At 39.3% G+C, this 27,701-nt stretch overlaps 1 protein-coding gene across 1 annotated transcript; it reads left to right on the plus strand.

Annotated features, from left to right (window-relative positions):
- Positions 1 to 3,823: 3,823 nt before the first annotated feature.
- On the plus strand, positions 3,824 to 27,174 carry phex (phosphate regulating endopeptidase homolog, X-linked). Its single transcript, XM_072378727.1, has 22 exons — positions 3,824 to 4,028; positions 13,898 to 13,954; positions 14,044 to 14,205; positions 15,325 to 15,408; positions 15,706 to 15,932; positions 16,278 to 16,346; positions 16,685 to 16,801; positions 16,988 to 17,071; positions 17,851 to 17,993; positions 18,603 to 18,696; positions 19,281 to 19,409; positions 19,533 to 19,634; positions 20,590 to 20,667; positions 20,923 to 21,026; positions 21,105 to 21,163; positions 21,358 to 21,412; positions 22,831 to 22,898; positions 23,004 to 23,134; positions 23,310 to 23,375; positions 23,551 to 23,655; positions 24,459 to 24,535; positions 24,734 to 27,174. Exons 1-22 carry the CDS (start codon positions 3,905 to 3,907, stop codon positions 24,834 to 24,836), a joined length of 2,238 nt encoding a protein of 745 aa, XP_072234828.1. The 5' UTR covers positions 3,824 to 3,904; the 3' UTR covers positions 24,837 to 27,174.
- Positions 27,175 to 27,701: the final 527 nt, after the last annotated feature.

The raw sequence follows: 27,701 nt of genomic DNA on the forward strand, positions 1-27,701 counted from the left end.
ATAAGTGTAAAGGACATAAAAACACAATAAATACAAAACTATTTAGAAAGTCTAAAATATGGTTTAACTCCTTATGTTATTACTTCTTACTACTTTTAAGTATTTTACTTTGTTCTACTTTAGGTAATCTACACTTTAGACTTCATTTGGACAAGAAAAAGCATGAGCAGATCAGTATATTCACTGAATAAGTGTTCATATATTGTACCGTGGTAAAGTAGTTGTACTTATAAGTACATTTATCAAGGAAACGTCATGGCTGCTGTGGTTTGTCAGGGTGGTATTTGTTGTAAAAGATGAATGCAGGGAGCCCGATGCTACTCTTGGGAGACTGCAGAGCATCTTTCTAATTTTATAACCGACATACCTCGAGCACGTTCTCCTCCTCAGACGCTGCGACAAAGGACACAAGCAACGGTTTTAGTAACTCTTCAAACCGCAGAGTTGCTTTAACATGATGGAGGAGTTGAGCAGTAATTACTTCCTGAGTGTGTGAGTGATAGAGATGACACATGGTAATTTTGAAGGGTGTTCCCCGCAGACATGTAAATACTGAGCGGCCCTCAGCTCAGTCACTGAGGGGTATTTACCTAAAAGGAGCAGACACCTTTGTCAGCAGGTTCAGCGTTCGCGTGGTTGCAGACTTCATCACTGTACAAGAATTAGTTCAGTATGTGAGAAGACCGGGTGCTGAGTGCACGACTTTGTGTTTTTACTGTGTGCTTGTGTTCAGAAAAGACTCACATGTGTGTTTCTGTCGCTTATCTTGTGCTAATGGCGGCCTGGAGGGATGTTTGAGTAAACAGACCTGGGAGGATGATGATGAAGAGGGCAGAAAGAGGCATGTTCTGGCTCACAGGTTGATATTGAGAAAGAGGCCCCTGATTTAACTCTGCAACCTCTTCATCTCGTTTCACAGCATGTTCACATTTTACTATTTTAGTGTTCTTGTGCTGTTGTTTGCTAGTTAGTTTTAAAATCTAGTAAACAAACTGATGTGTATATTTTGTAAAGTATAGTCCAAATTTGGATTTGATCCACGGACACTAGTTGTTAATAAGTAATTATCTATATAAAAAACACACAAACGACAGCCAATGAAAGTGGGAAAAGACCATATGCTTTATGCTCTGGGGACCATGAACATAGTGGCAGATCTAGGATTTTTCTGGATAAGGGGCCATCAAGGGGCCGTGTTGATCGTCTTACTTTAAAAAAGTAATTAGTTACAGTTATAAATTGCTTCTCCCAAAAAGTAATCGGGTTCGTAACTCGGTTACCTCATTGTAAGAGTAATTAGTTACTCAGCAAAGTAACTGTGGCGTTATTTTTCATGTTTCAATTGTGACTAGTCGAAACAAAATATAGAGATATCTGTAATTCAGTTTTTCCTAGACACAACTGAATTACAGATATCCACAACTATGTTCTTGCTAGGACATATGACGCAACTTTTGCCATTCATATGTATAGATGATGCAAGTCATTTTGACTCGGCGAAATTCCAGTTTGAGATATCTGCAACGTCATTTCACCTAGTCAAAACTTAATTTAAGATCTCTGAAAAGGAACATGTAGATATCTTTAATTGAGCTGAATTAAAGACATCTTGAACTGGAATTATGAATAGTCGTAATTCAGTTACCAATATCCACAATTCACATAGAGGATATCCGCATCTGAATTGTAGATATCTGTAATGACAAATGAATGGCAAAAGTGACAATATTTGTCCTAGCAAGAACGTAGTTGCGGATATCTGAAATGTTCTTTTTGACTAGGCAAAACTGAATTACAGATATCTGCAACATGTCTGGCTACTATATATATCTATATATATATATATATATAAATGTTAAAATGGTTTGCCATAGACGTGGATAAAGTTTTTTTTCCTGGACATAGCGTGCATGTCACATAAACATTCGTGCCTTTAATCAAAATGAGCGAGAAGTAGCGCCGGTACTTCCAGTTTGAGGACGCTACCTTTGAATTTCCCTGGCTCGTCACCATTGTTGCTGTCTTGTTGTGTTTGGCAGCAAGACAGCGTGAGCAGGGCATGATCCTCCCACCCAGCCAATCATCACGTATTAGCAACGGCGTCATCATCCCCACTCCTGCTCTCTCCAGGCAGCTGATGTGTGGCCAAAATGTAAGTCAGAGTTCTTCATTCTTTGGTAATCATGAATATCTTAACGGAATATCATGCACATAATAGTTTTCAGGTGCACTAGAGCAATAAAGTTGATCTTTGTCTCTTGGTTTTATTCAAGCCATTTACAAAAAGATGTTTTGCATCTCGGCCGCTTTGTTTCATAAATTAGCAACCAATTTTACTGAGGAATATACTGGCTTTTTGATAACATGGTCATGTAGGCAACTTCTTCTATCGTGGGTGTAATTGTTCGTATACGTGCCTGTTTATTATGCCTGTTACCGGATGGTTCCACTAGGGGGCACACCACAATATTCAGGCTAGAAAAAAAACACAGCATCTGCACTGTACCCACTCAGTTTCTCCAACAATTTTCTTTGTGCACGGATTTTTCCAAATCTCTGCAGCTATTTTCATAAAGACACATCATAAAGATACGGGTAGTTTCAAAACTGTTTACTACTGCCGACCCTATGACCCTATAGCTGGTTAAATTTGCCCCTACAGGTCAGCCAAATATTGCAACTTGTGAACGCATAATTAATTTTTTGAGGACTTGTACGAGCGATCCTCCAAACAAGACGCATGGTATGCGAGGCAGCCGTAACAAACACTTGTACCTGTAATTAAAAGATAAAAAGTATATTCCTGGCCTTATATGTTACTGGTACATATAAGTACATACAAGTATTCATCCAGATTTCATCAACTGAAACAAATTTGTTATTTTCGTGATCTATATTGTGATTAGGAGGACTCTGCGGTCAAACTTGTGCAACACAACCAGCCCTAGGATGCCTGTCTTTTCGTTCTGCTGCATTAAGAATCAAATCCTAAAAGAGGAGCAGAGACAATCCCAACCTATGAGCTGAACTCCAGTACACAATAAGTTATAAACAGGACAAGTGACTGCCAGTCACAATGGTGAACAATAGCCTCGTGGTCAGTGTTTCTACTTGATGAATGGGTGTTTTTAGCAGCATAGGAAGTCACGTCTATATAAGGACTTTTTGTGGCCAACGCCCCAAACCCTAATGAGCACATGCAGAAAGAAATCTTACCACAGTGACTGGGAAGGACAATCAGGAGCTGTGGTGTCAACACCATCACCACCTCTGGGCCTTCAGAGAACATACTCCGATGAAAAAAAACACTGATGCGTGTTTTAAACAGGCAGCGACATCATCAGATTAATCGACTGTAATCAGTGTCCTGTGCGCATGAGTCTAATTTTGTTCTGGTCCAGTGACTGTCTGATCTGATAAACGTTCGAGCAGAGCACCCTGCTGTTCTGTACACGACTTGAGACACATTTCACATCCATGCCTCAGCCATTAACTGGAATGGCAGCTGCTAATGCTTCGCAGATAAACAACCAGATAAGGCTCTGGTTTTAGCCAATGATTTTTAATAAATGACCCCTGTTCATCCCACTGGTAGGACTGGTCCCTTGTTTCCTGGAGGGACTGAGGGAGGGAGGAGTGCTGGAGCAGAGGAGGAGTGTTTTGGGATGGAGGGAGGAACAGTTTGAAAAGCCAGTGTGAAGTTAGAGGAGCTGCACACACACAGACAGCAAGTTAGATAGTGAAGGTGGATGAACTTTGTGCTGTTAAAGAGACAACTTTTAAGTTAGTACATTTCAGGGACTTTTTAAACCTCTTTTTTTAATCAAGTTTAGTTCTTTAATTAGATTTTTAAAATATTTTTTTCAGATTTCTCTCTGTGTGTGAGTGTGTGATATAGCCAACCATGGAGCTGGAGCACTTAGGTGGCGGTGGGGTTAAACCCGAGAGGGGCAGCAGTCGTCTCTACAAGATAGCTCTGGCCATGTGTGTGTGTCTCTGTGTTGCTCTGCTGCTTGCTCTCATACTGGGTAAGTCCATACTCACACATTACACATTTCTCTGTATCCTACATTATAATTTTCAAGGAATTAAACATACTTTGTAATATTTTATCAACGGTTTTGGTACACTCTGTCCTCAGATTATAGCACATGCAGACTGGTGGAAGCCTTGTGAAGGGCTTGGGGATAACTTGTGTCAAACTATTTTTGGGTCATGTCAGGCTGTACAAACACCCACGTTCAGATGCACGATGTCATACTTTCCTTAAGGCATGGCAGGAGTCAAACTTCTTGGGAAATTTGAAAGAATGTTTGTATTGACAGCTTTTGCAGCGGTGTCAGATTAATCTGCAGGGACTTGTGTGGCAGAGTGGTGTGCACATGTCTGTGACTGAATAGTAACAGGTGGTAGGGCAAGTTAATGAACAATCAGACTTTAAGAAGCACATGAACCAGTTATTTACCCCTACAAGCTTGGCTATTATACACCTTCACAACACACTGTAAAAAGTGAGACACTGGAGGTCTAATTATTTGTTTGTTCCATATCTGTGGTTCAATGTCTAATAAAACAATGTTATCACTGCTGGCAATTGGACAAAAAACTGATTGTTTTAAAGCCAGCTTTTATGATAATGAGTGTACAAGATACAATTTATTTGCATACTTAATGTTTTAGTCATTTAGGTCACGCGTTATAAACTTCCATGGTGTTCCATTTTTTGGGATTGAATTGCAGAAACACAATATAACAGGCAACTCACTGCTATACTAACTCTCTTCTAGTGTAGAAACGCATAAAAATTAAAATAGCTGTTTGGTCTTAGAGCAAAATATGAAACAAGCATAACTCAAAATTTATTGGATTAATGCTGATGGTCTTTTGTAGAGTTGTTCGTTATTCAACGTTATTCGTTGTTCTAGTATGGCGCCACACTAGTGGCAGCCTGCTGCAGCAGCCCTGGGTACGTTGTGTCCTCCTTTGCATCTTCTTGAGATTTTCTACTGAGCTTTTTCCCGTGAAAACAGATTTTTTTTTCTGTGCTGGTTTGGATGTTGTGCTGCTGGAATGATTTCTGCTGGTAATTCTGGTACTTTTTTTCCTCTTATTATGCATAACCATGGCAACTGGAAAGTTATTCACTTTTAGGAACAGCAGATTGACCTTTCCAAAGCCCAAGTCATGCCTGGATAAGACCCCAAATCAAGGTGAGTTGAGGAAGAGATGCAGTGCAGGAACAAAACAAAGAAAAAGGAGAAGTAAGTTTAAACCGTTTCTTCCTTTGATCATCATCGGATGGAATATGTGCAGCTGGAATATCAGGAAGGAAACACATCAGCTTTAATACGGGCAGACAGAGACTGCAGACAGAAAGGTAACAGTAAAGAAGAAGGGATTACAGTGCTTGTTAACAACAGATGGCGTGATACCGGACATGGCACTGAGAAGGAGCGTATCTGCACCCCAGATGTTGAACTGTTGGCTGTGAGTTTCTGTCCATGTTGTCTACTGAGGGTTCACCTGGGTTACCTGCCAACACTGTTTGTGACATTAGCTAAATTGTTGCCAAGCTAAAATAGCACCCTAATCTCGTCGTGGCGATCTCTGAAGATTTCCTCCATTCCTCTCTCTGCTACACTTAAACCTTCTAAATATTTGTCAGCTGATTCTTATCTTATTTATTTTGTTATTGATCTATAACAACAGCATCCAAACATTATTTTCTACTTATGCAATATTGGGTCTGCAGAAGCAACAGATCCAGCAGCGAAACGCATACATCCCTCTCCCGAGCATCACTTTCCAAGTTCTTCTGGAGGATCTCCAGGTGTTCCCAAACCAGATCGGATATGTAATCCCTCCAGCATGTTCTGGCTCTGCCCTTGGACCTCCTCTCAGCTGGACATGCCTAAAAAATGACCAGGAAGAATCCTAATCAGATACTTGAGTCAACTCAGTTAACTCCTTTCGATTTAGAGAAGCAGAGGCTCTACTCTGAGCTCCCTCAGGATGGTTGAGCTCTTAACCCTATCTCTAAGGCTGAGCACAGCCACACTCCTCAGGAAACTCTTTTCAGCCTCTTGTATCTGCGACCTTGTTCTTTCGGTCACTACCCAGATCTTGCCCAAAGATGAACCAGTAAATCGATAGCATCACCTTCCGGCTCAGCTCCCTCTTCACCACAATGGACCGCAGCAGTGCCCTTAATACAGCTGATGAAGCTCCCATCCGTCTGTCTCTCTCTCACTCCAACTTTCAATCACTCATGAACAAAATCTCAAGATACTTGAGCTCCTCCGTCTACGACAGATACTCATCCCTGACCCAGAGTAAGCACTCCTGGCCTCAGTCCCTAGAAGGGTGTCCTAAGGCAAACTGATCTCAGGTGAGTGGTCAGACTAAGAGTGGTTCCAAGACCTCGATGAAGCGGCTCCAGACAGCTAAAGGTAACAACAGCATATCATTGATAATAATTTGCACTGCAGCAATATCATTTCTCTTCAGAGATTGATGAAGAATTATTGAATTGAACTGAATTGTCACCTGGTTAGTGAAATAAAGGATGCAGTGCCTGTTTTAAGTGCAGGTCCGGATGTTGGCATGGACTGGTGTGAAATTCTGGTGAGATGATAAAATATCACACTCTAAATTACAGAGGTTTTGAAAATATGACTTTTTAAAATCACATTATGCCTTGAAACTTGAAACCAGCGGATTTCTAGTCAGAGTGGTGGTGAACTTGGATCCCCTGATGGTGAGTCTCACCACCAAACCCATCCAGTCTCCAAAAACTGACATTTTTACTTTTTAAAGTTACGCTTAAGAAAATGGCAAATCCTTTGCTCTTTGGCTCCCCCTGCAGTTGTGGGTTGTAACACCACTGTCATATAGACGATGTGAGCCCTGCATACATGAATTTGTCGTCATGTTGAAGAGGCCACAAAGTGTGATGCGGGGGCTTGAAACCACAGTTGTGACCTTTGGTATCTCGCAGCCCCAGGCTCATGCTCAGGCAGCAGCAGGCTCAGGAATGTGCATGACAAAAGTCAGTGTACTGCATAATGAGTCATCAAAACCAAGTTTTAATGGTCACAAACTTCTTTAGTGTTGCTTTAAACCTGTTATTCATTCCGCTTATAACAGTTTCACGCTGTATTCCCACATGCGGTTATTTTTGTGAATATAAACTCAATAAATTTCACAGGAATATCACAGGAAATGAATTAGCAGATAGTGTTTTGACAATTTCACAAAGTTCCTTAAGTCTGTGTTTTAATTCCTTTAAAATGAGCAAATTATATGAGACCAGACTACTTTCCCCTCTCCCACATTGCAGGACCACTTTATTACAGTTACACAGGTGGGACAAAGCAAACATTGGCTCAAGAGTGAGCCCCCCTCCTGCTTTTAGGTAATCTGAATGGACACCTGACCCACTTCAGTTTGCATACAGGCAGGGGAGGGTCACTGATGATGCCATCAGCATCACACACCTCACTGTTAAGCACTTATGAGACCCCAGTGCCTATGCAAGGATTTTATTTGTTGATTTTAGTTCTACTTTTAATACACTTCAGCCTCATCTGCACATTTCAAAGCTGAAGCAGATGGGTGTTTCTTTTCTTACCAAAACAGAATTTTTACATTCTAACTGACCAAAGCCAACGTGTCAGAGTCAACAACAACCTTTCAGGTTCCAGATCCATCAGCATGGGGCCCCACAGGGTTCTGTGAGCTCACTAATCCTTTTTACACTGTACACGAATGACTGCTCAAATAGCCACCCTGGGAACACCATCCTCAGCCTACTGCTGAAAGACATATGTCCATCGGTCTGTGTCTCTGAAATAGAGAACTTTGTGCAGTGATGTGATGCCAAACATCTCACTTTACAATTTTTTAAAGAGATGGTTTTGGACCAAAGACCAGTGGGAGATCCTAGTCCTGTGATCTTTCACAACGCACACAACAGTCAGCTTGCTGTCAGTATGTTAGAGACAAGCCCCCCACTCAAATCTTAAATCCTACTTTTATTCAGTCTCATCCAGACTTAATAACTAAAGAACTGAAATATCAAAAGAAACCAGTTTAGATATGGGAACTAAACAAACGTAATTTGATAGCTGATGTAAATCGTGGCCTCAAAATATTGTTTAGTCTGTGGCTTACAGATCAGTTTTGGTTGAGAAATTAGGTTACTTGGTTGAATCATTAACATTACCAGGTTATCTGTTTGCTAAAAGATCCAATTGCCAAAAAAAATAAAAAATGTCAAACTTCAGGAGGCTCATAAAATAGACCTACAGTTCCTATATGCGCACATATTTTTTCCTGAAAAAACTACTTCCTGTTCAAAGACTATGCATAGGTTGAAGGACCCTATCATTACATACAGCTGTGGGGGGGGGGGGGGGGGGGTAGTTAAAGTATGTTTACAGAATCATTGGGTTTTAGGAGGTTAAGGCTCATTGTTTCGGTTACTAAGAAAAAAATAAAGATGATTTATAAAGATAAATAAGATGATCACAAGATGAGACAGCTTAGTTTAGTTTTACTGTTCCTTTAAGAGTTTCAGTAGTTTTAATGGTGCGTGGTTGTAAGGATGGCTGGGAGGGGCTCATGTGCTGGTCTGGGGTGGGATAAGTATTGTTTTTTTTGGGTTTTTTTGCCATTAAGGGAAGTAAGCATTCTTGTGGTGGCACTAAAGTGCAGTTATGCTATGTGCCTATGTATGCAGTCCCACACACCCACTCTAATGGAACCCCTCCTCTCGTCTTCAGCCATGCAAAACAGCCGGCACAGGAATGCCAAGTGGTTGCTTTGCTTTGTTTACATTTTAATAACTTGAGAGAGTGTGACTCTATGCTGTGTGTTTGTCTACTTGCATGTATGTGTTGGTGGATAGTTTTGGTATCTCAGTAATGAACATGAGGCTGGCATTTGCTGTGACACTGGAGCCTCAGGCATCTGAGTGTGTGTGCGTGTGTTTGCAGATGGAGTTGTTGAGGAGAATAGGGGGTGTTTGGGTGGTTGCTGAGTTTGTTCCAGGCCGAGCAGGTCGCACAGGGTTGAAGTTAGGAGTTTGTGCCATTTGTACTGAAAGTGACCACAGCATGAAGCAACCTCGCAGGCAGCTCCAGCCAGGCAACCGGAGCAGCGGATCTCAGAGGTCAGACATTGCGGCGCAGCTCAGTAACGCTCCACTCATCCGTTCACAATGAGGATTTGGTTTCTAAATCTGTCGGCTCACTTCATGGCTCTGTGCAGCCTCTGTTTGGCTCACAGCCACCTCACATGTAAGTGGTTTCTGACAAGAGGTTAGAGAGGCTCACCTTCTAGGAAGGAAGTCAGTGGGTAAACCTGCGGTTGCAGTGCGAGTAACGTAAACAGTGGGTGGCTTATTTAGTCTTTTTGTGGTGTTCTGCTTGCCCATGTGGAGTAATTACAACTGAGAAAAATGTGATATATTCCTGGAAAGCACTCAAACCTTGCACATGATTTGATAAAGACTAGAAACAAGTGATTTTCAGCTTCTTTTCTAAATAACTTTATTCCTCTGTTAGAAACTAAGTTTTTGTAAAAGCAGTGTTGCATACAGTACAAAAATAAAACATTGAACATTGTGGCTTGCCTTTATGCAGACAAGCTTTACTGTTTACTCTGTGTGAGAGCTCTCCAGTGTATCAGCTGCACTTTGGTCTGTGTTTGACCCACTTTCATAAAGAGAGGCTTACTACACTCCACTCTGATGAGTGGAATGGTTTCAAATTATTATTGCATAATCACTGCTACTATAGAATAATAGTATTCGGACACTTTAATCAAACAAATATGGTGATTCTCCTTCATCGCAGCACAACATCACAACTAAAACTTTAGTCAGGCTGTACTTGAACTGTACAGTTCCAGTATTGTTTATGTAGAATGGCCCCCTGTAGTGTGGTGTATATTTATATGCCAACAGGTTTCAGTTAAGAGCGTATCCATGTTGTTTTATTTTTTCTTTTGAATAATATACCATAAATCGGATAACTTAAGGTGAAATAATGCATGAAAATATCATGTGACTCCAGCTGAAACAGTAACGTTAATGTAAATGAAGTTAAGGAGCAGCTCAAATGTTTTGTGTGAAAAGTCTCAGTCGACAAAGAAACGTATCGGATTTCTGTGGCAGTACAAAACATAAAACTTACTCAAGTAAAACAAGTAAAATGGCCAAAGAAATTCTACGTAAACGCAGCTCTGAGCATGTGGAGTGTCTAAGATGCATTTTCTTTGTCTATATTTAAGCATAATCATATATATTTTTCATACCTAACCCTTATCAACTTGACCTCATAGCTGAGTGGAAAAGTGAAAATTTATTAGACAATAGTGGGCCAGATGGGACTTGAACTACTCTTCTGTCGTATAACATCACCATCTACCCCCTCTTACCCCTGATGAGGGTTTTTTAATAATCTAAGGGCTTGTGTCCGCACAGTGCTTTTTATCTGAGTTCCAGCACATTTTCTTTTTATTGTCCCAAATTAGTTGAAAGCAAATGTGGAGGGTAAAATGCTGCACCCAGCATCTTTTTTCCCCCCCAGACAGCTCTGCCTTTTTTACGTGGCTGCTCCGAGCACTTAAAGTTGAGAATCAATTAACTTTTTAGAGGGGCACTGGTGTCGTCATGGTTGGCAGATACCGTCACCCAGGAAAATGGAAGATAAACGTGCTCTCACTGTGTCTTTCTATGTCAAACAGAAATGATCACAATACAGATGGAAAAGCTCATTTTGGGTAGCAGACTTCTTAAAATTGTTGGGTAAAAAACCTAAAACGGGTACGGAATTAGATTGCTTTACTGTGATATTCACTGAACTGATGTCTTGGGCAGTTTGTGTCTCCGTGTTGTTGTCGTGGTTGAAAGCTAATGTTACCTCAACAGTAGACTGACAGATCATACAAAGATGTATTTATCTCAAAACAGCAGTTAAAGTGGAGATGTGTTGTCATCGAATCACTTTTTATGAAAAGCCAACAGGAAGTGCTCCTCAGCACCCTGCTTTCGTGCCAGAAAAAAGACGCTTTGTGTGACTAAATCAGCTAAATTGTTGCCAAGATTCGACAACAGCAGCCCAATCTATTCATTATGATCTCTGAAGATTTCAACCACACCTCTTTCTGCTTCCCTTCAGCTTTCTACATGTTTGTCAGCTGATCTGCATTTTACTTTATTTTGTTGTTCATCTATCTGTGATAATAGCATATATTTAATAATGATTCATACTGCGGTAATATGATTTGCCTTTGGGGACTATTAAGGCATTATTGAACTGAAATGAAAAAACAGTTTCATGCCTTGTAAAACTTTGTAGCCCAGACAAATAGCTATTTTAATTGTAATGTTTAATGTGAACCTACATATGTAGATGAAGACACTCAGTCATCCAGGTCATGGTAATCGTAAGAGCTTTATTAAGGGCAACTAGACTTCTTCTTGGATCTTAAAGTTGACTTTTGGTCACAGGATCCAAAGTGTGAATGGTTGTAAAAGTGCCTGGTGAGGAGAGACAATGCTGGGATTGTGATTCCTGAAACCTCCTCCTCTGTTCCTACATAGCTTTACGCATTCTGGTAAGAAACTACACGGTCTGAGGATGATGAGAGACATGGTCAAAACAAAAAAAATATCAAACAAAAGGGAAACCGTGCAAATGTTGAGTCCAGATGTGTGTAGATCTGGATTAGGACTGTTATCTTCCTGGAGTAATTCAACCAGGAGCCCCAGATTTTACTGGCTGCTATGACCGTCTGATATTTTAAAGAGCCAATTAGGACTTCCACTACACCTACATGCACTTAGTTAGCTTTCCATTACTGTGGATGTAAAATAGAGGAAAATATGTGCACATGTTGCAACCTTTCATTTGGATTAAAGCATTTTTCTTTAATTAACCAATCATAAAAGCTAGATTTTGGTGCAAAGCTGAATAGAAAAAAAGAAGCATCAAAAGTGTGAGTCTACCTGTCTGTGTCTCTGTGAGCTGGATCAGGTTAAAACTGGTCCCGGAGACACTGACCGCGGCAATTAAAACAAGCTGGTTCAGAGAATCAGGTGTGAACATGTCATGTCTGTCTGTTAACAGCTGTCAACATGACGGTGTAACAATCGTGCAAAGATGAACAAACTGAATTAAACAAAGGTGTGAGATCAGCAGGAGTCTGTTTTGATTTCAGTAGAAAAATGTCAAACAAATACAAACTTAATAATTAATAAGTTATCCCTCCATCTTTTAACCATTTTCTACATAAAACTGCTTCTTTATTTCAACCAGAGCTGGAAACAGTTATATTATTTTGAATCATTTTCATTTGTTAAAGCTTCTATATATTTTTCCATTTAATTGCTGTGTTTAATTTAGTTTCATTGCTGAGCTACACAGTTATGGCATAAAGAGCGTGAAGTTAAGACTCCCTCTGTGGTGTTATCTCAGCTTTTCAGTGCTATGTTTTGGTAGCTGGTTCTAAGTATTTACAGTATGCGTGTTTGCACATGTGAGATCTTTCCTTGGAAACAATGGGCACTCCCTGTATTTAGAGAGACACCCGAATACTAGCTTCTTAGCATCCACAGAGCAGTTCAACATGTTCAGCTAAGGAAGATCCCCCAGATTTCCTTGTTCTTCGAATAAAAAAGCCTCTGACAGAGAGTCAGTGTTGGTTTTCTTGAGCTGGAGAGTCCCACGAGCTGCCCCAAATTAAATCTGGTGAGATACCTTATTACCTATGTGCTTACAGCCCCATAGGTAAAAATAATAAGCATATGGTTAATACATCTTTAATGTGGAGACTTTATATTTTCAAAAACAATATTTCAGAGGAGGTTTAATTCAATGTGTGGACCACAAAACGCAAGTTAGAAAACGCACCACCCAGTCTTCATCAGCAAAGTTTGCTGTGTTGTCGTGAGCTCATGTTAGAAGAAAAAGGATGAAGCAAAGAGGTCCTTTGCCAAATTTTCACACTTGATTAACTGACAAACACATTCAATCTCCCTGAATGGTTTTAAACCAGTCAAGTACTTCTCAATGATCAACAGCGAGTGTGAACAAATCCCATGGGACACGTTACCAGTGCCGGTCAATGCCTAACTTTAAGTTAAGTACCGGCACATGTGTAAATGACAAGCTAAGCCTGAAGACCTATATGCGTGAGAGGTCTGCACAGTTTAGGAAATTCACATAATTTTAGATGATACCACATCTGTCTGGCATTCATCGTTGTGTTCCAGAGAGTACATCCATAGATCTGGTTATCTCTTTTTCAGCCAAACGTTGTGAGACTCAAATGTACTGTGTTGTTTCATGTCATGCTCTCCCGTGAGAAATCAAATAATCATGTTTGGAAAAGAAAGAAAAAGCCATAAAACTAACAATCCCTTGATTTTTTTCAGTTTCAAATGGTTTCACAGTCTCAGTTGTGGCTGCATTTCCTCTGTTTTGTGGTAGTTTCCGTGATCTGCCATAATCATATGCAGAGGGACTTTATTGTCTCTTCAGATTTTCCTCAATGTGTGTAGCTGGGCAGCACAGACTGTGCTCTACCCACATGTGTTCAGTTTGATTGACCTCAACTACAGCCCTTTTGAGAGCCTTTCCTTCTTTCTTCACAGCTGTGGATATAAGCCAAATTTTGAAATAGCATCTGTCCCGCTGTGTTGAAAATGTTGGAAAATGGAGTCAATCAAAATCTGGACATGGTTTCAGTTTGTTGGATGATGGATTGAAATGCTATGCAGTCCTGCACCTGGTCACCTTATCCACTGCAGACTGTATTTGTGAGGTGGGGCAATGCTTTGGAAATACCCCTAGTTGTGATTTTTACATGTAAGTCTTTTCTTCTCCAACAGTTTCTCAAAAATCCAGTCAGGAGGAGTTCTGTTTGACCCCAGAATGCATTGAAGCAGGTGGGAAAAAGTAGTGCATTTCTTTGGCTTAACTATGAATCACTTTCGTTGAGTCCAAAATTTGTAAATCTTTTTTCTCATCTCTGCAGCGGGATCTATTCTGAGTAAACTGGATCAGTCTGTAGACCCCTGCCAGGACTTCTATAGTTACTCCTGTGGAGGTTGGTTAAAGGAGAACCCGATTCCCGAAGATTCATCTTCATATGGCATCTACCCCTGGCTGCGGCAGCATGTTGACATTAAACTCAAAGGTGTGTACAATCATTCATTTCCTGTCCCCATCGGCCTTTATGATACTTAAAACTTTGTTGTGAATGAGATCAAACGTTCTCTTCTATTAAACAGCTGTGGATTACAGACTTAGAAGAAGACCACCAATACTGCATAGTGTGACAATAACATTCTAACTCACAAGTGAGAGTTTTACAGGTTTAAAGTCTACACGACTCAAAATACAGCTCAACACTAGTACTCTAGATTTAATGCAGCTCCCTTGAGGCCAATTTAGGCTGGATTCATATGTAGAGAATTGAATTCTGGATCTGTTGGTTTGCTTTGCTAGTGTAGCTTGCGAAAGAAAGTTGAGAACATTTCAGCTTTTTCAAGCAGCAGCGGAGGCACCAACCAGTCCAATCACCTGACTAACTGTGTGTCTGATCTTGTGACTGACTGTCACTACAATTCCAAGTATTAAGCACAACCACTGATTTGTGAGAGCCCAGTTTTACAGCCTTTACACAACTCTTCAAATTTTCCATAAAACAGCAAGTGGAATGCTAGTTGCCACTAAAATGTTCCTTTAAGAAATGACATTAGAGAGGCCTCCCTCAACAAAGCCCACTCTACTCTGATTGGTTGGCTAAAATGACCTGATTAGGCCCCACCCACCATTTCCTATGAGGTGTTTAACTGAAAGTGTTTAACTTCATACTAAATCAACAATATATATCCAGAGCATATCAGGTTAATTTACCACTGTGCTCATCAGAAGAGTTAAACTTGTGTATTTGTCAGGATTAAGATAAACACCATGAAAAGTTAAAGTAACACTAAAGAATTTGGCAAATGCTTTTTGCTCTTTGGCCCTCCCTACAGTTGTGGGATGTGGCACTCTGGGATGTAACACACTGTACAATCAGATCGCCGTGTGAGCCCTGTACATGTACAGCCATACACATGAATTTGTTGTCCTGTCAAAGAGGCCACAAATACACCATCAAATGGCCACAAAAATGTCAAGTGACAATAAAGCAAAACAGACTGGAAACCAAAGTCATGAACAGCGATAGCTCGTCAGAAGCACATAGTTTTAAGGTTCAGAAACTTTTGTTGGTGCTGTTAGGAATGACGCAAATGTTTTTTGTCCTAAGAGTTATTGGAAGCTCCTTCAGACGCTGCCGAACTGGAGGCAGTGACCAAAGCTAAGATCCTCTACCGCTCCTGTATGAATGAATGTAAGTCACAACACTTTTTTGAATCTCTTTGCTAAACTCTTAAACCAAATGCCATCTGCTCGTAATGAGCGTACAAGAGTCCTCGTAAAGATACAGCAAGCACACAGGGGAATAAAGCAGGTTGAGATGAGCTATTGATCGACATGGCAGATCTGGGTCATTGCAGAAGCAGTCAGATACACGAGGTGATAAATACACAAGTAGCACTCATCACAAAAGTAGACAAGCAACAATGAAAATGGAAAAAAAAATCAAATAAATAGGAGTTTAATGTGTTTCCTCTGCCTGTTTACAAAGCCATACTGGAGGAAGCAGATGCAAAGCCGATGTTGAAGACGCTCAAACAGCCTGAGTTTCGGTGGCCGGTTGTGGGAGACGGGCTTGGTGGGGAGTATCGATGGTCGCAGAGTCAGTGGAGTCTGCTGAAGACGCTGGCAGAGATGAGGAACGAGCACAGTAAGAGTGTGCTGATCCGCCTGTACGTCTCCCCCGATGACAAAAACTCCTCACACTACATCATCAAGGTCAGATGTTTACCGTTCACCATTGTTGTTGAAGCCTGGATGCAAGTATTTAACATGCAGTTGAATAATTAATAATCGGACACATAACCCCCCAGTAAATCAACAAGTGTGATTTGTAACTTGCGCCTATTTTATATGCAAGGAAGCCATCTGCCAGGATGGAAAGAAACAATCTATAAACTTGAATCTTTGGATGTGCTTGAAAGCACATTTTAGTTCAAAGATGCTAACACACTGTTGAGGACACATGCTGACACACAAACAGCTAAATCTTTATTGCTGCAGCAAAAGTCCCAAGTCGGAAAATTCAGCAAACACTGACATGTGCAATCTGTCTTACTGTAGCTCGATCAGGCTTCCTTGTCTCTGCCCTCAAGGGAAGACTACATCACCAACACTTCCACAGCTCGGGCGGTGAGTTTCTGCCCCATTTTTCACTTCTCTCACCTGAAATAAATCTCTCCTTCCTGCAGGTCAGTGATTCCACTGGAAAAAATACCATTTAAACTCAATTACTATAAGACTCAATGTTTTCCCAAATACTAGAAAGTGGGCACTTTGTTTAGACTTTATATTTTTTATTGTTTAGACTTTTATTTAGATACAAGAAAAGTGCTGCTAAACTGAGAACGGATACTGCAGCGCAAGAGCATCTAAAAGCAGATGTAATGCTTAATTGATGTTTGAGAGAGTACAGCTTTTAAAGAATTAAGGAGATTTAGCCTTTTTTGTCCCTTTGTGTCTCTGTTCAGTATCGTGCGGCCTTGCTCAGTCTGATGGTGGATGTGGCCGTCATGCTCGGTGCCCCAGAGAAAGCAGCACAGACCCAGATGGAAAAAGCTCTGGCCTTCGAGGCCAAATTGGCTCATGTAAAGACATCATGTAAACGTGTCATAAATATAATCTATAATGCATAAAAAATGATATAACGGGCCATCATGGCTCAGGAGTTAATTAAATATGAAATATCAACAGTCAAATATGATGCCAGTTAACTGGCTTTGCCAAAAATTTAGGACCAGTCATTTCACTAACAGGGCTCACTGTGTCTGCAGATCCTGATTCCCTATGAGAACCGCACCAGCGAGACCATGTACAACAGATACACGCTTTCTCGCCTGCAGCGCTCCATACCACAGGTACCTAAAATACCGACAGATGTGCCAACAAAAGTCTTTATTGACCAGAAAGAAATCAAATCAGTTATTCTTACCGATGACACACTGGTCTCTTTACTTCAGTGTCTTCTGTCTTGAGTTTCCATAAACTGTGTGTGATTCTTTTTCAATTCTCAAGTTTATCGTTTAAATATGTCGCCTAAATCTTTGTCTTTTTCCATCATCGTCTTTATGAGAGAAGGTGGCTTAAGTGAGAAGCAGTACATTTGTGTTAACTGTTCTGGTTTAAGTTGACTCAAAATTACTCAAAAAGATAAACATTTGCTCTCTTTCAAGAGCTAAAATTGAGGAACTTTTCAGCTTCGTACGACATGCTGCTGCTAAAAAAATGCACCCACAAGCCCGGCTAAACCTCAGGAATCAACTGTTTATATTGTGTTTCTTTAATCTGTTTGAAATCTAGTGTCCAAAGAAAAGGTAATGATCAATTCAACCAAATCAGCTGGACAGTGTTCTCAAATTATAATACAGTAAGTCTTGAAATGACCACAGAAGCTTTTATTTTATGAACCAAGTAAAAAAAAAACAACCTTCAGAATTAGGATAAAGGGTCTGAAGGACACAGCGTGCAGTTCTTGTTTTGTTTTGCATGAAAATGATTAAATTGAACATGTTGAGCACTGAACAAGCAGTTTGGATGATCAAAAAACATCGAAGAAAAAAAATCTCTTTTTTAAAATGTATCCATGACTTCCAGATGTTACATACCAGCAACCTCTTCATGTTCACTTTGTCTGCAGTTTGACTGGCTTGGTTTTGTAAAAGCTGTGGTTGAGTCTAAAGATGATGCGACGCGGTCCATCTCCTCCTCCGAGCCCATCATCGTCAGAGCTCCACAGTACTTCAAGGACCTTGTGAAGCTCATCAATGCCACAGATCCAAGGTACACACACTTAGATATCTTTGACAGGATCATAGTTGATATACTTACACTTATACAGGCCTTTTTTAACCTCTTCCAGGCTCTACAAAGCGCTTTAAATCTGTTTCTCAGTTATGAATTCAACAATGAACAGCTTTTTCTCTACGTCACACATTTATATGCCTAATTACGGACCTTCCAATCAGAAGATGACCAAAAAAATTCAAGGAGCAGTTGCCATAAAAGTGTTGTTGCCCTAATGATCAATGATTGAATCTGGATTCCACTTAAGGTTGTGTTTATCCCATCACCGTGATAATCCTTGGACCTCTTTAAATGTCATGTTTTATTTTTACCAAACCCGCATTAATCATCTGCACATTTGGTTGGAGCAACATTTTGATTAATAAAAGTGGTACATTTATTATTTGATCATCTAAAAAGCTAAAAGTCTTAATGTTTAACAGCAAGGTCTTCACTTTCCATAAATGCCTTTCAGCTGTTTCTCCTAAAGATAGTTGTCCAAGTACCTCCACATACACGTGGTGCTCAGAGACTCTCTTCTCCTAATATAAGTGTTTTATAACCACAAGGCGATCACATTTAAATGGCGTCTCTGTCTGTCTCCAGGACGGTTGCTAACTACGTCCAGTGGAGGACGGTCTTTTCCAGAATCACCACTCTGAGCCGTCGTTTCCTCTACAGATACCTCGATTACGCTCGGGTTTGTACACACTGCACTTCGAGAATCTACGAATATATGTGGCTAAATTCTACAAACATTGTGTGAATGATACAGGCTTTTCTAGATCAGTGCAACCAGTTGTCTGGCTGGACAATCAAAATATGTTTTGAATGTACTCTTAAGCTCAATTTCTACAATGTACAGATTTTTTAAATCTCTTTTTATTGCATCTCTTATTCTAATTATCACTCTTCCATCAATCCCTTTGATTCAGTCTGAATTTCAGTTTTTGTACCAAATAATAACAAATCTAAAATCACCATTTTCAAAATGCAACAATAGACCACATGAAGAGATTTAATCTATATCTAATATTTAATTATTCTCTATTATATCATATTGCTTCTCAAATAGTGTACATGTCAAGTATGTATCTATTGGTCAAACCTTAGGCGCATGTATGATTAAATAAATAAAGCTGTAAAGAATTCCTTTCATGTCATTATGTAACATTTTGTGAGGGATTTAAGACCATTAAATTGGGCATGAAAGTTTCCCGAGAGAAGAATCGAGACATGATACACGATGTCACCCTGTTTCTCTGACTCTTGCACCCCCACCAGGTAACCACGGGAACCACCTCTCTGACCCCACGCTGGGATAAGTGTGTTAACTACGTGGAAAACTCCATAGTTTACGCCACCGGCCGCCTCTTTGTCAACACACACTTCCAAGAGGACAAGAAACAAATGGTGCGTGTGTGTTCCTGATACGACATTGTGTTATAAGTCTTTGATTTTTGTGTAGATGTATAACAGACGCCTTTCAGCCAGAGATGGTGTCGGAAAAAAATCGCCCTGTTTTGTTGAATGTAGATGGAGGAGCTGATTGAGGGCATTCGATGGGCATTCATTGACATCCTGAAGAAGGAGAATGATTGGATGGATCAACCCACAAAGAAGAGAGCCGTGGAAAAGGTGAGAACTAACTGCTGCTACTCTAACTGCTGCTACTAACTGGTCCCCCTTCCCACCTCATGTCTCATCCCAGCTGCTATGACCATTAGAAAAGAAAACTAACAACACGATACTGTACCAAACATTTTTCAACCATTTGCAGAGCACACGAAGAATTTAAACATCTATGAAGTAACATTATTTGAAGCTGCAGAAATAAAATGGTTATCTTAAAAAAGAAAGAAAGAAAAAGGGAAACCATGTGAACAACTTCCAGGCATATAGTACCCAGGGTTAGACTGACCTGAGGTCATCTAACTACATAAGTCTGACTGTGGAACGGATACTGTTGCATTGACTTAATCATATCAAGGAATCCCTCTTTATTTGCTATGAAACATTTATGTACTCAAAGCAGGAGGATGTCACAGTTCATCATTGCTGTGTTAAAGAAGACTGAAACTAGCAATGGAAACTCATTAGTTAGTCTATTACTTAAATCCCACAGCAGCCCGAAAGCAATTTGCTGGAATTTAAACAATCTGATGGCTGCAGTTTGGAGCACTTACAAATTTTTGCTGCCAGCACAAATCTTCATTGCTGATATAAATGGCTACAGTGAATCTACAAGTTTTAACAGATGCACCACTTGTCCTTTAACAACTATTACGATGAATATAAAACATATTTGGCTTTCTAAAGCAAGACATCTGAAGACATTGAGTTAGAATCTTGGAAATTAGATTAATATGATTTTAATGCGGGACTTTATGCTCATTTTGTCTGTTTAAAACATGTTTTTTGTGATAAAATTATCCTTTTTATGGGTGAAAAATTGTTTTTCATTACTTTTTCTATGAACCAACTACTTCTCACTCACCGTCTTTGTTAAAATATTTGCACAATGTCAAACGAATCCCAGTTTAATTCAGCTGTTTTTTATATTTTATTCCAATTCTCTCCTCTGTCTCTCAAGGCTCATGCAGTCTTGGCTAAGGTCGGGTACCCCGAGTTTATTTTGAATGATACCTACCTCAATGAAGATTTACGACAGGTGTGTATATCATTGACTGAACATGTTAGTGTAATACAGTTGATATAATCAGTTATATTGTTATTGTATTGCCCGTTTTCTTGCAAATGTGACTTCACATCTCTTTCAGGCCAAAAATGATCATCACTTTGGCTTAAGTTTTGATATAAAAGTAATTAAGGACAACGTTGTACTTTTAAAATACAACAGTTGCTATTAGAAAGTCTCGATGAAACTATCAGTTTAAATCTAAATGTGCATTTGTGTCTGTTTTAGCTAGAGTTCAACGAGAAGGATTATTACGGTAACGTGATGCAGACACTGAAGTTCATCGGCCAATCGGATGTCTCTTGGCTTCGGAAGAGTGTCCCACGGAAAGAGTAAGTCACTGCTAGATGTGTGAGTTTTTATGTTTTACATCCTTACTAACGTGTTTCACGTTGTTTCCCCCCCCACAGGTGGTTTACAAACCCAACAACTGTGAACGCATTCTACAGTTCGTCCACAAACCAAATCCGTAAGATATATGACTGATCTTTGAGATGCATGTTTGTGTGTAATAGTTATTCCCTCTTCAAATGATTATGCCTTGCTCAACCCAAAATGGAAAAAAATATTAAAAATGACCCGACGTTCCACAGATCCTGTGTGGACGGAACGGCAGACACTTGAAAAAAATAATAAAAAGACCATTTTGATCTATTTTGGTAGGATTCCCTGCTGGAGAGCTTCAAAAACCCTTCTTCTGGGGAAGAGAGTATCCAAGGTGAGGTTGAATTAATGTGACATGCTCCACTAGCAGACCAAAGAAATGCCTCGCCATGCTTTACTCAGTGGCAGTAATTGCAGGATTTTTCTGACATGAGCTTGTTAATAGAAAACTTCGACCTGTCCAGAGAGCAGATTTCACACTTTGTGCTCCACAGAACCTGAAACAATGACATAAAAGAATAGAAAATTGTACCTGTGATGGATCAGTGTAGCTTCCATCACTGTTTTTCAGACTTGTTTTAAATGTTCAAATAGTTTGTTCAATAAGTTTTATAAGATTAACTTCAAATAAATGTTTTATAGAATATTTTACATTTATTATTACATACTGTGCAATCGTCTTATGTAGCTTCACATTTCTTTATATTTTGCTCCCAAGCAGCCTGACTTTATTGTTACATTTAAAGTGGTCTTGAGCAATAGTTCTTCAGGCTTCCTGAAGGTCTTTAAAAGTTTTTCTTTGGAGATTGGCTGATTTGGCTGATTTCTCACTCATTTGCAGTCCAGTCTTTGTCATCCCCTTAACACCTGAATCATTCAAGCATAAAAAAAGGCTCCTAAAGAGATGAACCAGTGCTGTGTCTACTCATAACAGACAACAAAACTATTTTAAATTGTATCTTTGTTACTACCAGCCTGTCACAAAGACACAATTTATTCCCATTTCTTTAGTTACATTGATAAGAAACACCAAAGATAACACAGTTTGTAGGAAAAATAGGATTTCTGCAGCAACAAGGTGATTCCCAAAGAGCTATTAGCTGAAAACGTGGCATATCTCAGCATGGTGTGCAGTGTGTCCTTAAAACATTTGAGGAAACTGGACAAGTGGAGGACAAAAGAAGAAGTGTCAGGCCTAAAAAACTATCTACAGCAGATGAACAGTATCTGAAAGTGATGTCCTTAAGAAAGAGGAAAAAATCCAGCAAAGACCTGACAGGACCTGAGAGATGCATCTGGACCTTAAATTCATCCTGTTGATCATCAGGAATGGTCTCCATGGAAGGGTGGCTGTCAAGAAGCCATTCTTAAGGTTCTTATTGTATAAGGACTTGACACACAATTATACTAAGTAATATTTATCCATGCTTCACAAAAGCACCTGAAGCCAGGAACATGCTAGTGTTCTCAGCCACTCTTTTTAAAGTATTGTTCTTGATGTGATCTAATTTGTCCATGATGTACCCCTCAATTAACTAACTAACTTTAGTTTAGAACAATCGTTAGTTTGGCTGCTCAAGGGGATGCGATTTCACATATTTTCTGTTTTGCAGCATGAAGTCAAAACGTTGAAAAATTATTTTTCCAGTTGGTTTAATTCAGCTCTCATTGATAACACTGAAATCGGTCATCTTCCCTGAAGCGTTTGGCTAATCTGACTGTTGCTAATCCTTTTCATCCTCTGATTTCCAGATCTTTAAGTTATGGTGCCATCGGGGTGATAGTTGGACATGAATTAACACACGGCTTTGACAATAACGGTACAAGCTCATACACAATAAGGACTTCAGAACAAATATGTCTTTTTAGGGTAAAATATGTAAAAAACACTGAATTTTTTGTTTAACTATTGTTTTTTTTAACAGGTCGCAAATATGACCAAGACGGCAACCTTGACCAGTGGTGGAGCGAGTCATCTGTAACAGCCTTCACTAAGAAGACTGAGTGTATGATTGACCAGTACAATAATTACCACTGGGATGAAGCAGGCCTAAATGTAAGGAAACACCTTTTACATGCAACAATAAAATGCCTTTATGCATTATAAAGTGGTTATAAGTAACTGAAAAGTATTTTAATTTCTGGTGTTTCCTGTGTCTGTGCCACTTTTATAAATATAGCTGAGAAATAAATTGTGAGAATGTGTAATTTGTGCACGTTTTGTTCTGTAGGTGCGCGGTAAGAGGACTCTGGCAGAAAACATAGCAGACAATGGGGGAATAAGAGAAGCATTCAGGGTATGACCTGTGGTTCGAGAAAAGAACTGCCCAGTAATCTTCTCTAAAGTCATTTTGACCTAGTTTTATTCAAAAGCTGATCTCTGTGATTAACCGCATGTCAGAACGATTCACATTGCTTAATATGATTAAGATGTCAAGATGAGAAAACATTTCTTTTTCTTTTTGTTTGTAGGCGTATAGGCGGTGGGTGGATGAGAGCAGAGGTGGTGTGGAGGAGCCTCTCCTGCCAGGAGTTGAACTGAATAACAACCAACTGTTCTTCCTGAGCTACGCACATGTAAGAACACATAAAAAACCAGCAAACGTTGTAACATGCTGCACAAATTATACCAGAGACCCAGGGCCAAAACTTTATCTGAGAGCACAGTCAGTAATAAAAGCAGAGTGACCGCCATCATTGCAGCAGCATTGATGTCAAGGTGCATCTTGGTCTGTTAGTTGCATGTCTGCAAGTACTCGGCAGTAATCAAAGGGTGACGGCCCGGCTCTGAGTCCCACCAGTTTGATGTGACAGCCTGGGCTCCTCTGTAAATTACAATCATAATGTGTATGTGTGAAATACCTTTATGCAGGTACTTTGTAGTTGCAGTTGTCCATTTGTGTGTCTGTTATCCTATTTGGGTTGTAACAGAACTATTCTGGTTTATTGTAACCTGGCGGATTTTCCTTTAATGGGGCTTTTTAAAAAAAAATTCTTAGCTCTTTTGCAACTAATTATTAACTCAACTTATTTAGGGGACCATCATAAAAATATTTATTAGCAACAGAGTCAACAGACGAGGAGTTAAGACAAATGAAAGCTGAGACATGAAGGCAGGGGCATAAAGATATCACGATTACATGGAAAATAATAGGTGGTGTTCCTGCCCCTCACTGTTCTTCTTCCAACAGAAGTGGAACATCTTTGTTGCAAAAGATGTGGCCCTTTGATGCAAAAGATGTGGCCCTTTGATGTTATTCTTTGTTGTGATGGATGATAGTGGAGATGGTTTAAGAGAGTCAGTCAAACCTACCCACAGATTTTAACAAGGTGGTATGGGATGTATTCTCTATAGTTTTCAATATGTTTGTACCATGCAGGTTAGATGTAATTCATACAGACCAGAAGCAGCCAGGGAGCAGATCCAGAGTGGAGCCCACAGTCCACCTAAATACAGGTGAGAACACACACACACACACTTTGTGAGGACTCTCCATAGACACAGTGCTTTCCCTTCCCCCTTTTCCCAACCCTAACCCTTACCTAATTCTAACCCAAACCCTAAATCCAGGTTTTACCCTCAAAAATCTGGTGTGCTGTAAGGTTTTCTGTGCACCCTTCCAACCTGACTTTTATCGTTACTGTTGCCCTGCAGAGTTATTGGAGCGATGAGTAACTACGAGGAGTTCCGGAAAGCGTTCAGCTGTCCTGAGTCGTCAGATATGAACCGAGGAGCGAAGTCCTGCCGGGTGTGGTGAAATCAGATCATACTTCATACTGAAACCAGATCTGAACCCTCAGCAGGATGTCTGCTCAAAAGGCAGATTATGCTGGAGATAGCAACATAGTTTACACGATGAGGGAGCAATACAAAGAAACAGCTGTTTCCTTTTTTAAAAAGCATATTTAAAGATGTCTAATATATAGACGTGTTTGAAAAGAATGGAACAGTTTTGAGATTCCAGACATCTTAAACTGGCTAACAAATCTCCACCTTTATACTCCACCAATACATACACTGCATTTTTCTGCAGTTAATGCATAAATTATGTCGAGAAGACATGTGAAATATGGTCAGATATTCATCAGAGCATTTAAATAATTTATAGATTGATTATAACTTTTGTACTTATTAATAAAAAATATTACAAATGTAATTAGATGAAGAAGATAAATCAGGTTATTCTCTATAAATTATTATGAACACTGCAAACCAAAGATCAGTTTTTCTTTTTTTCAGTATTTTTCTTTATTTGTTATTGTGAAAACACACATTTAAACGGTGAAATAAGAAAATAACTCGCTGTAATGTGTTTAAGATTTTATATAACTTTAAACTATCTAAGACCAGGTATATATACGAATGTTATTTCTAAGGGAGAGGACCCTAAATGTCTTTTGATAGGTCTCAGTTAGTTTTTGTTCTGTTCGGAGGAGCACACTGGTTTGTGGGAACATTTGATGTTGCTCTTGAAAAGCAGGAAAATTGTACACATATTCAGCATATTAGCAATAAAATATGAAGTAAACACCTATCGACATGTTGGTTATGATACGTAATAATAAATCACACCTAAGCTCAGAGAAATTTAGATTTTTTCAAAAAATGTTTTAGCTTTTTCTCCAGAAATCTTTTCCTTATCTTTTACAGATGTTTACTTAAATTGACCAGTTATATATTTTAACTCCACATTGAACTGTTTGACTTTGCTGTCCAACTGTAAATTGTGGCTATTGTTAGAATTGACTGTAATTTATTGTTGTTTCATGTTAGAATTGATTGAATACATAATTATAATTATAATTTAAATAATTTTAAGAGGAAAAGGTTTAGTATGGTGTTAACCTTTTTGGAAGATTTTAAATAGTTAAATTCAAGGTTAATCTTAAAGATTTACCTATCTAAAGCTCGGACTGTTTTGAGCTAATTATAGCATTTTCCATGACCACTTGAGCTGTTTTTTTAGTTTGAAGGAGCAGCTTGATATTCTCAGCTTTGTAAAACTCTCTTTTCAATATCCCCCATATTCCTTAATACATGAACATTTCTGTGTTGTTATTTTTGCAACCGATTAAAGATCCAATTTGTAGGATGTAATGACTTCTATCTGCATAAATTGCAGCCAAATGAATACACCAAGCTCCTCCCAAATTTCAGAGGCCATGAAAAATGCAGGACTACTGTAGAAACAGGATTGTGAGGCGACTTCAGGTGTATTTAAGACATCAATATTTCATATTAAAGTCTTGAAAACACAACCATTCTTATTTTACCAAATTTGTCACTCGTAAAGTCGTTGTTATTATTACAAGTATGTTGCATTTCTGCAGGTTGATCACTCTAAATGTTACACACTGGATCTCTAACAATGTAGCTCTTTTTACTTAAGCTTTTAGTCTAAAAACAAATCAAATTAAATACATGAAATTATACAAATTCAGCTCAGTTTAGTTTACTTATGTGGTGCCATTTCATAAGAAAAATAATCTCACTGCATTTTATAAAGAAGGTATTACAGTCCAATCCAGTTGTGCTCCAGATCAACCCAGTTCATTATACACAAATTATAATCCAGTTAGCTCCCATTCATTATTATCCAGTTTAATTAAATAGAATATAATCCAATTCAGTCCAAATAATATTAGGAAAATTTACAAAAAGTTGCCAAGCTAAGGAAACCAACGATTTGCTTTGAATTGCAACTTTGGTTCAGTCCCATGTTCCGTGCATGCACAAGGCGACAGTGGAAGGGAAAAACTCCTTATTAACAGGAAGAAACCTCCAGCAGAACCAGACTCAGGAAAGGTGGCAGCCGGCCTTTACGGGACAGAGATAGAAACAAACACACGAAGCGAATGACAACAACCGCGGTATATACATACATGGAGAGTAAATTGCCAAGTGAAGAGAGGTGTTCAGTGCATCATTGGAGGTCCCCCAGCAGCATTAGTAAAGGGGTGACTCAGGGTCATCAAAGCCGGCAAATATGAGCTGAATGGAGCTTAATCTTTAAAGGCCTTATATGTGAGGAGAATTATAAATCCTCTTTCGGAAAAAATACTAATATTAAACACGATCTGCCATATCTGTCAATTTTTTAAAAAAAGCTGCGGTGAGAATAATTTCACAACTCCAAGACGCTCAGTTTACATCAATGATTTTTAGACGTTGAAACAGCAAATATTAGTTGTTGTTTTTTTAAAATTTGCCCAGATTCATTGAGTAAAATAAAGTTTAATGCTTGTTTCGAAATTCTAAACATCAGTGGCTCAGCTGTATGCGTAGGTTGAAGGCACTTCATGATTTAAGGTCTTTATCACCATTCAAACATTGTTCCATTATTGCTATATGCTGGTGTTTTCCTTAAAATATGCTATTTTTGCAACTGTGAAGAAATTTAGCATTTTCATTATGTAAATTTTGTGCTGTGATCATGGTTCACTCCCTCGGTTTTTATTTTCTGTCAGGTTATATTAAAAACTCTGAGACATTATGTGTATTTTGTAAGTTTTGTATGATTGATAAGCTGAATTGTAGGTTGTGTGTGTGTGTGTGTGTGTGAGTGTGAGTGAGTGAGTGAGATTGAGGTGACAGATGGTGCATAAAGGGAGCTGATGGATGG

This window comes from Leuresthes tenuis, unplaced genomic scaffold, assembly GCF_036924035.1.
Source record: "Leuresthes tenuis unplaced genomic scaffold, fLeuTen1.0.hap1 SCAF_24, whole genome shotgun sequence".
NCBI lineage: Eukaryota > Metazoa > Chordata > Actinopteri > Atheriniformes > Atherinopsidae > Leuresthes > Leuresthes tenuis.

Bases quoted from the DNA above. Each gene is read 5' to 3' on its own strand.
- phex (XM_072378727.1), top strand. From the start codon at position 3,905: ATGGAGCTGGAGCACTTAGGTGGCGGTGGGGTTAAACCCGAGAGGGGC. The intron at 16,802-16,987 runs GTAAAGACATCA...CTGTGTCTGCAG, and splicing joins TCGAGGCCAAATTGGCTCAT to ATCCTGATTCCCTATGAGAA. The intron at 23,656-24,458 runs GTAAGAACACAT...TGTACCATGCAG, and splicing joins TCTTCCTGAGCTACGCACAT to GTTAGATGTAATTCATACAG.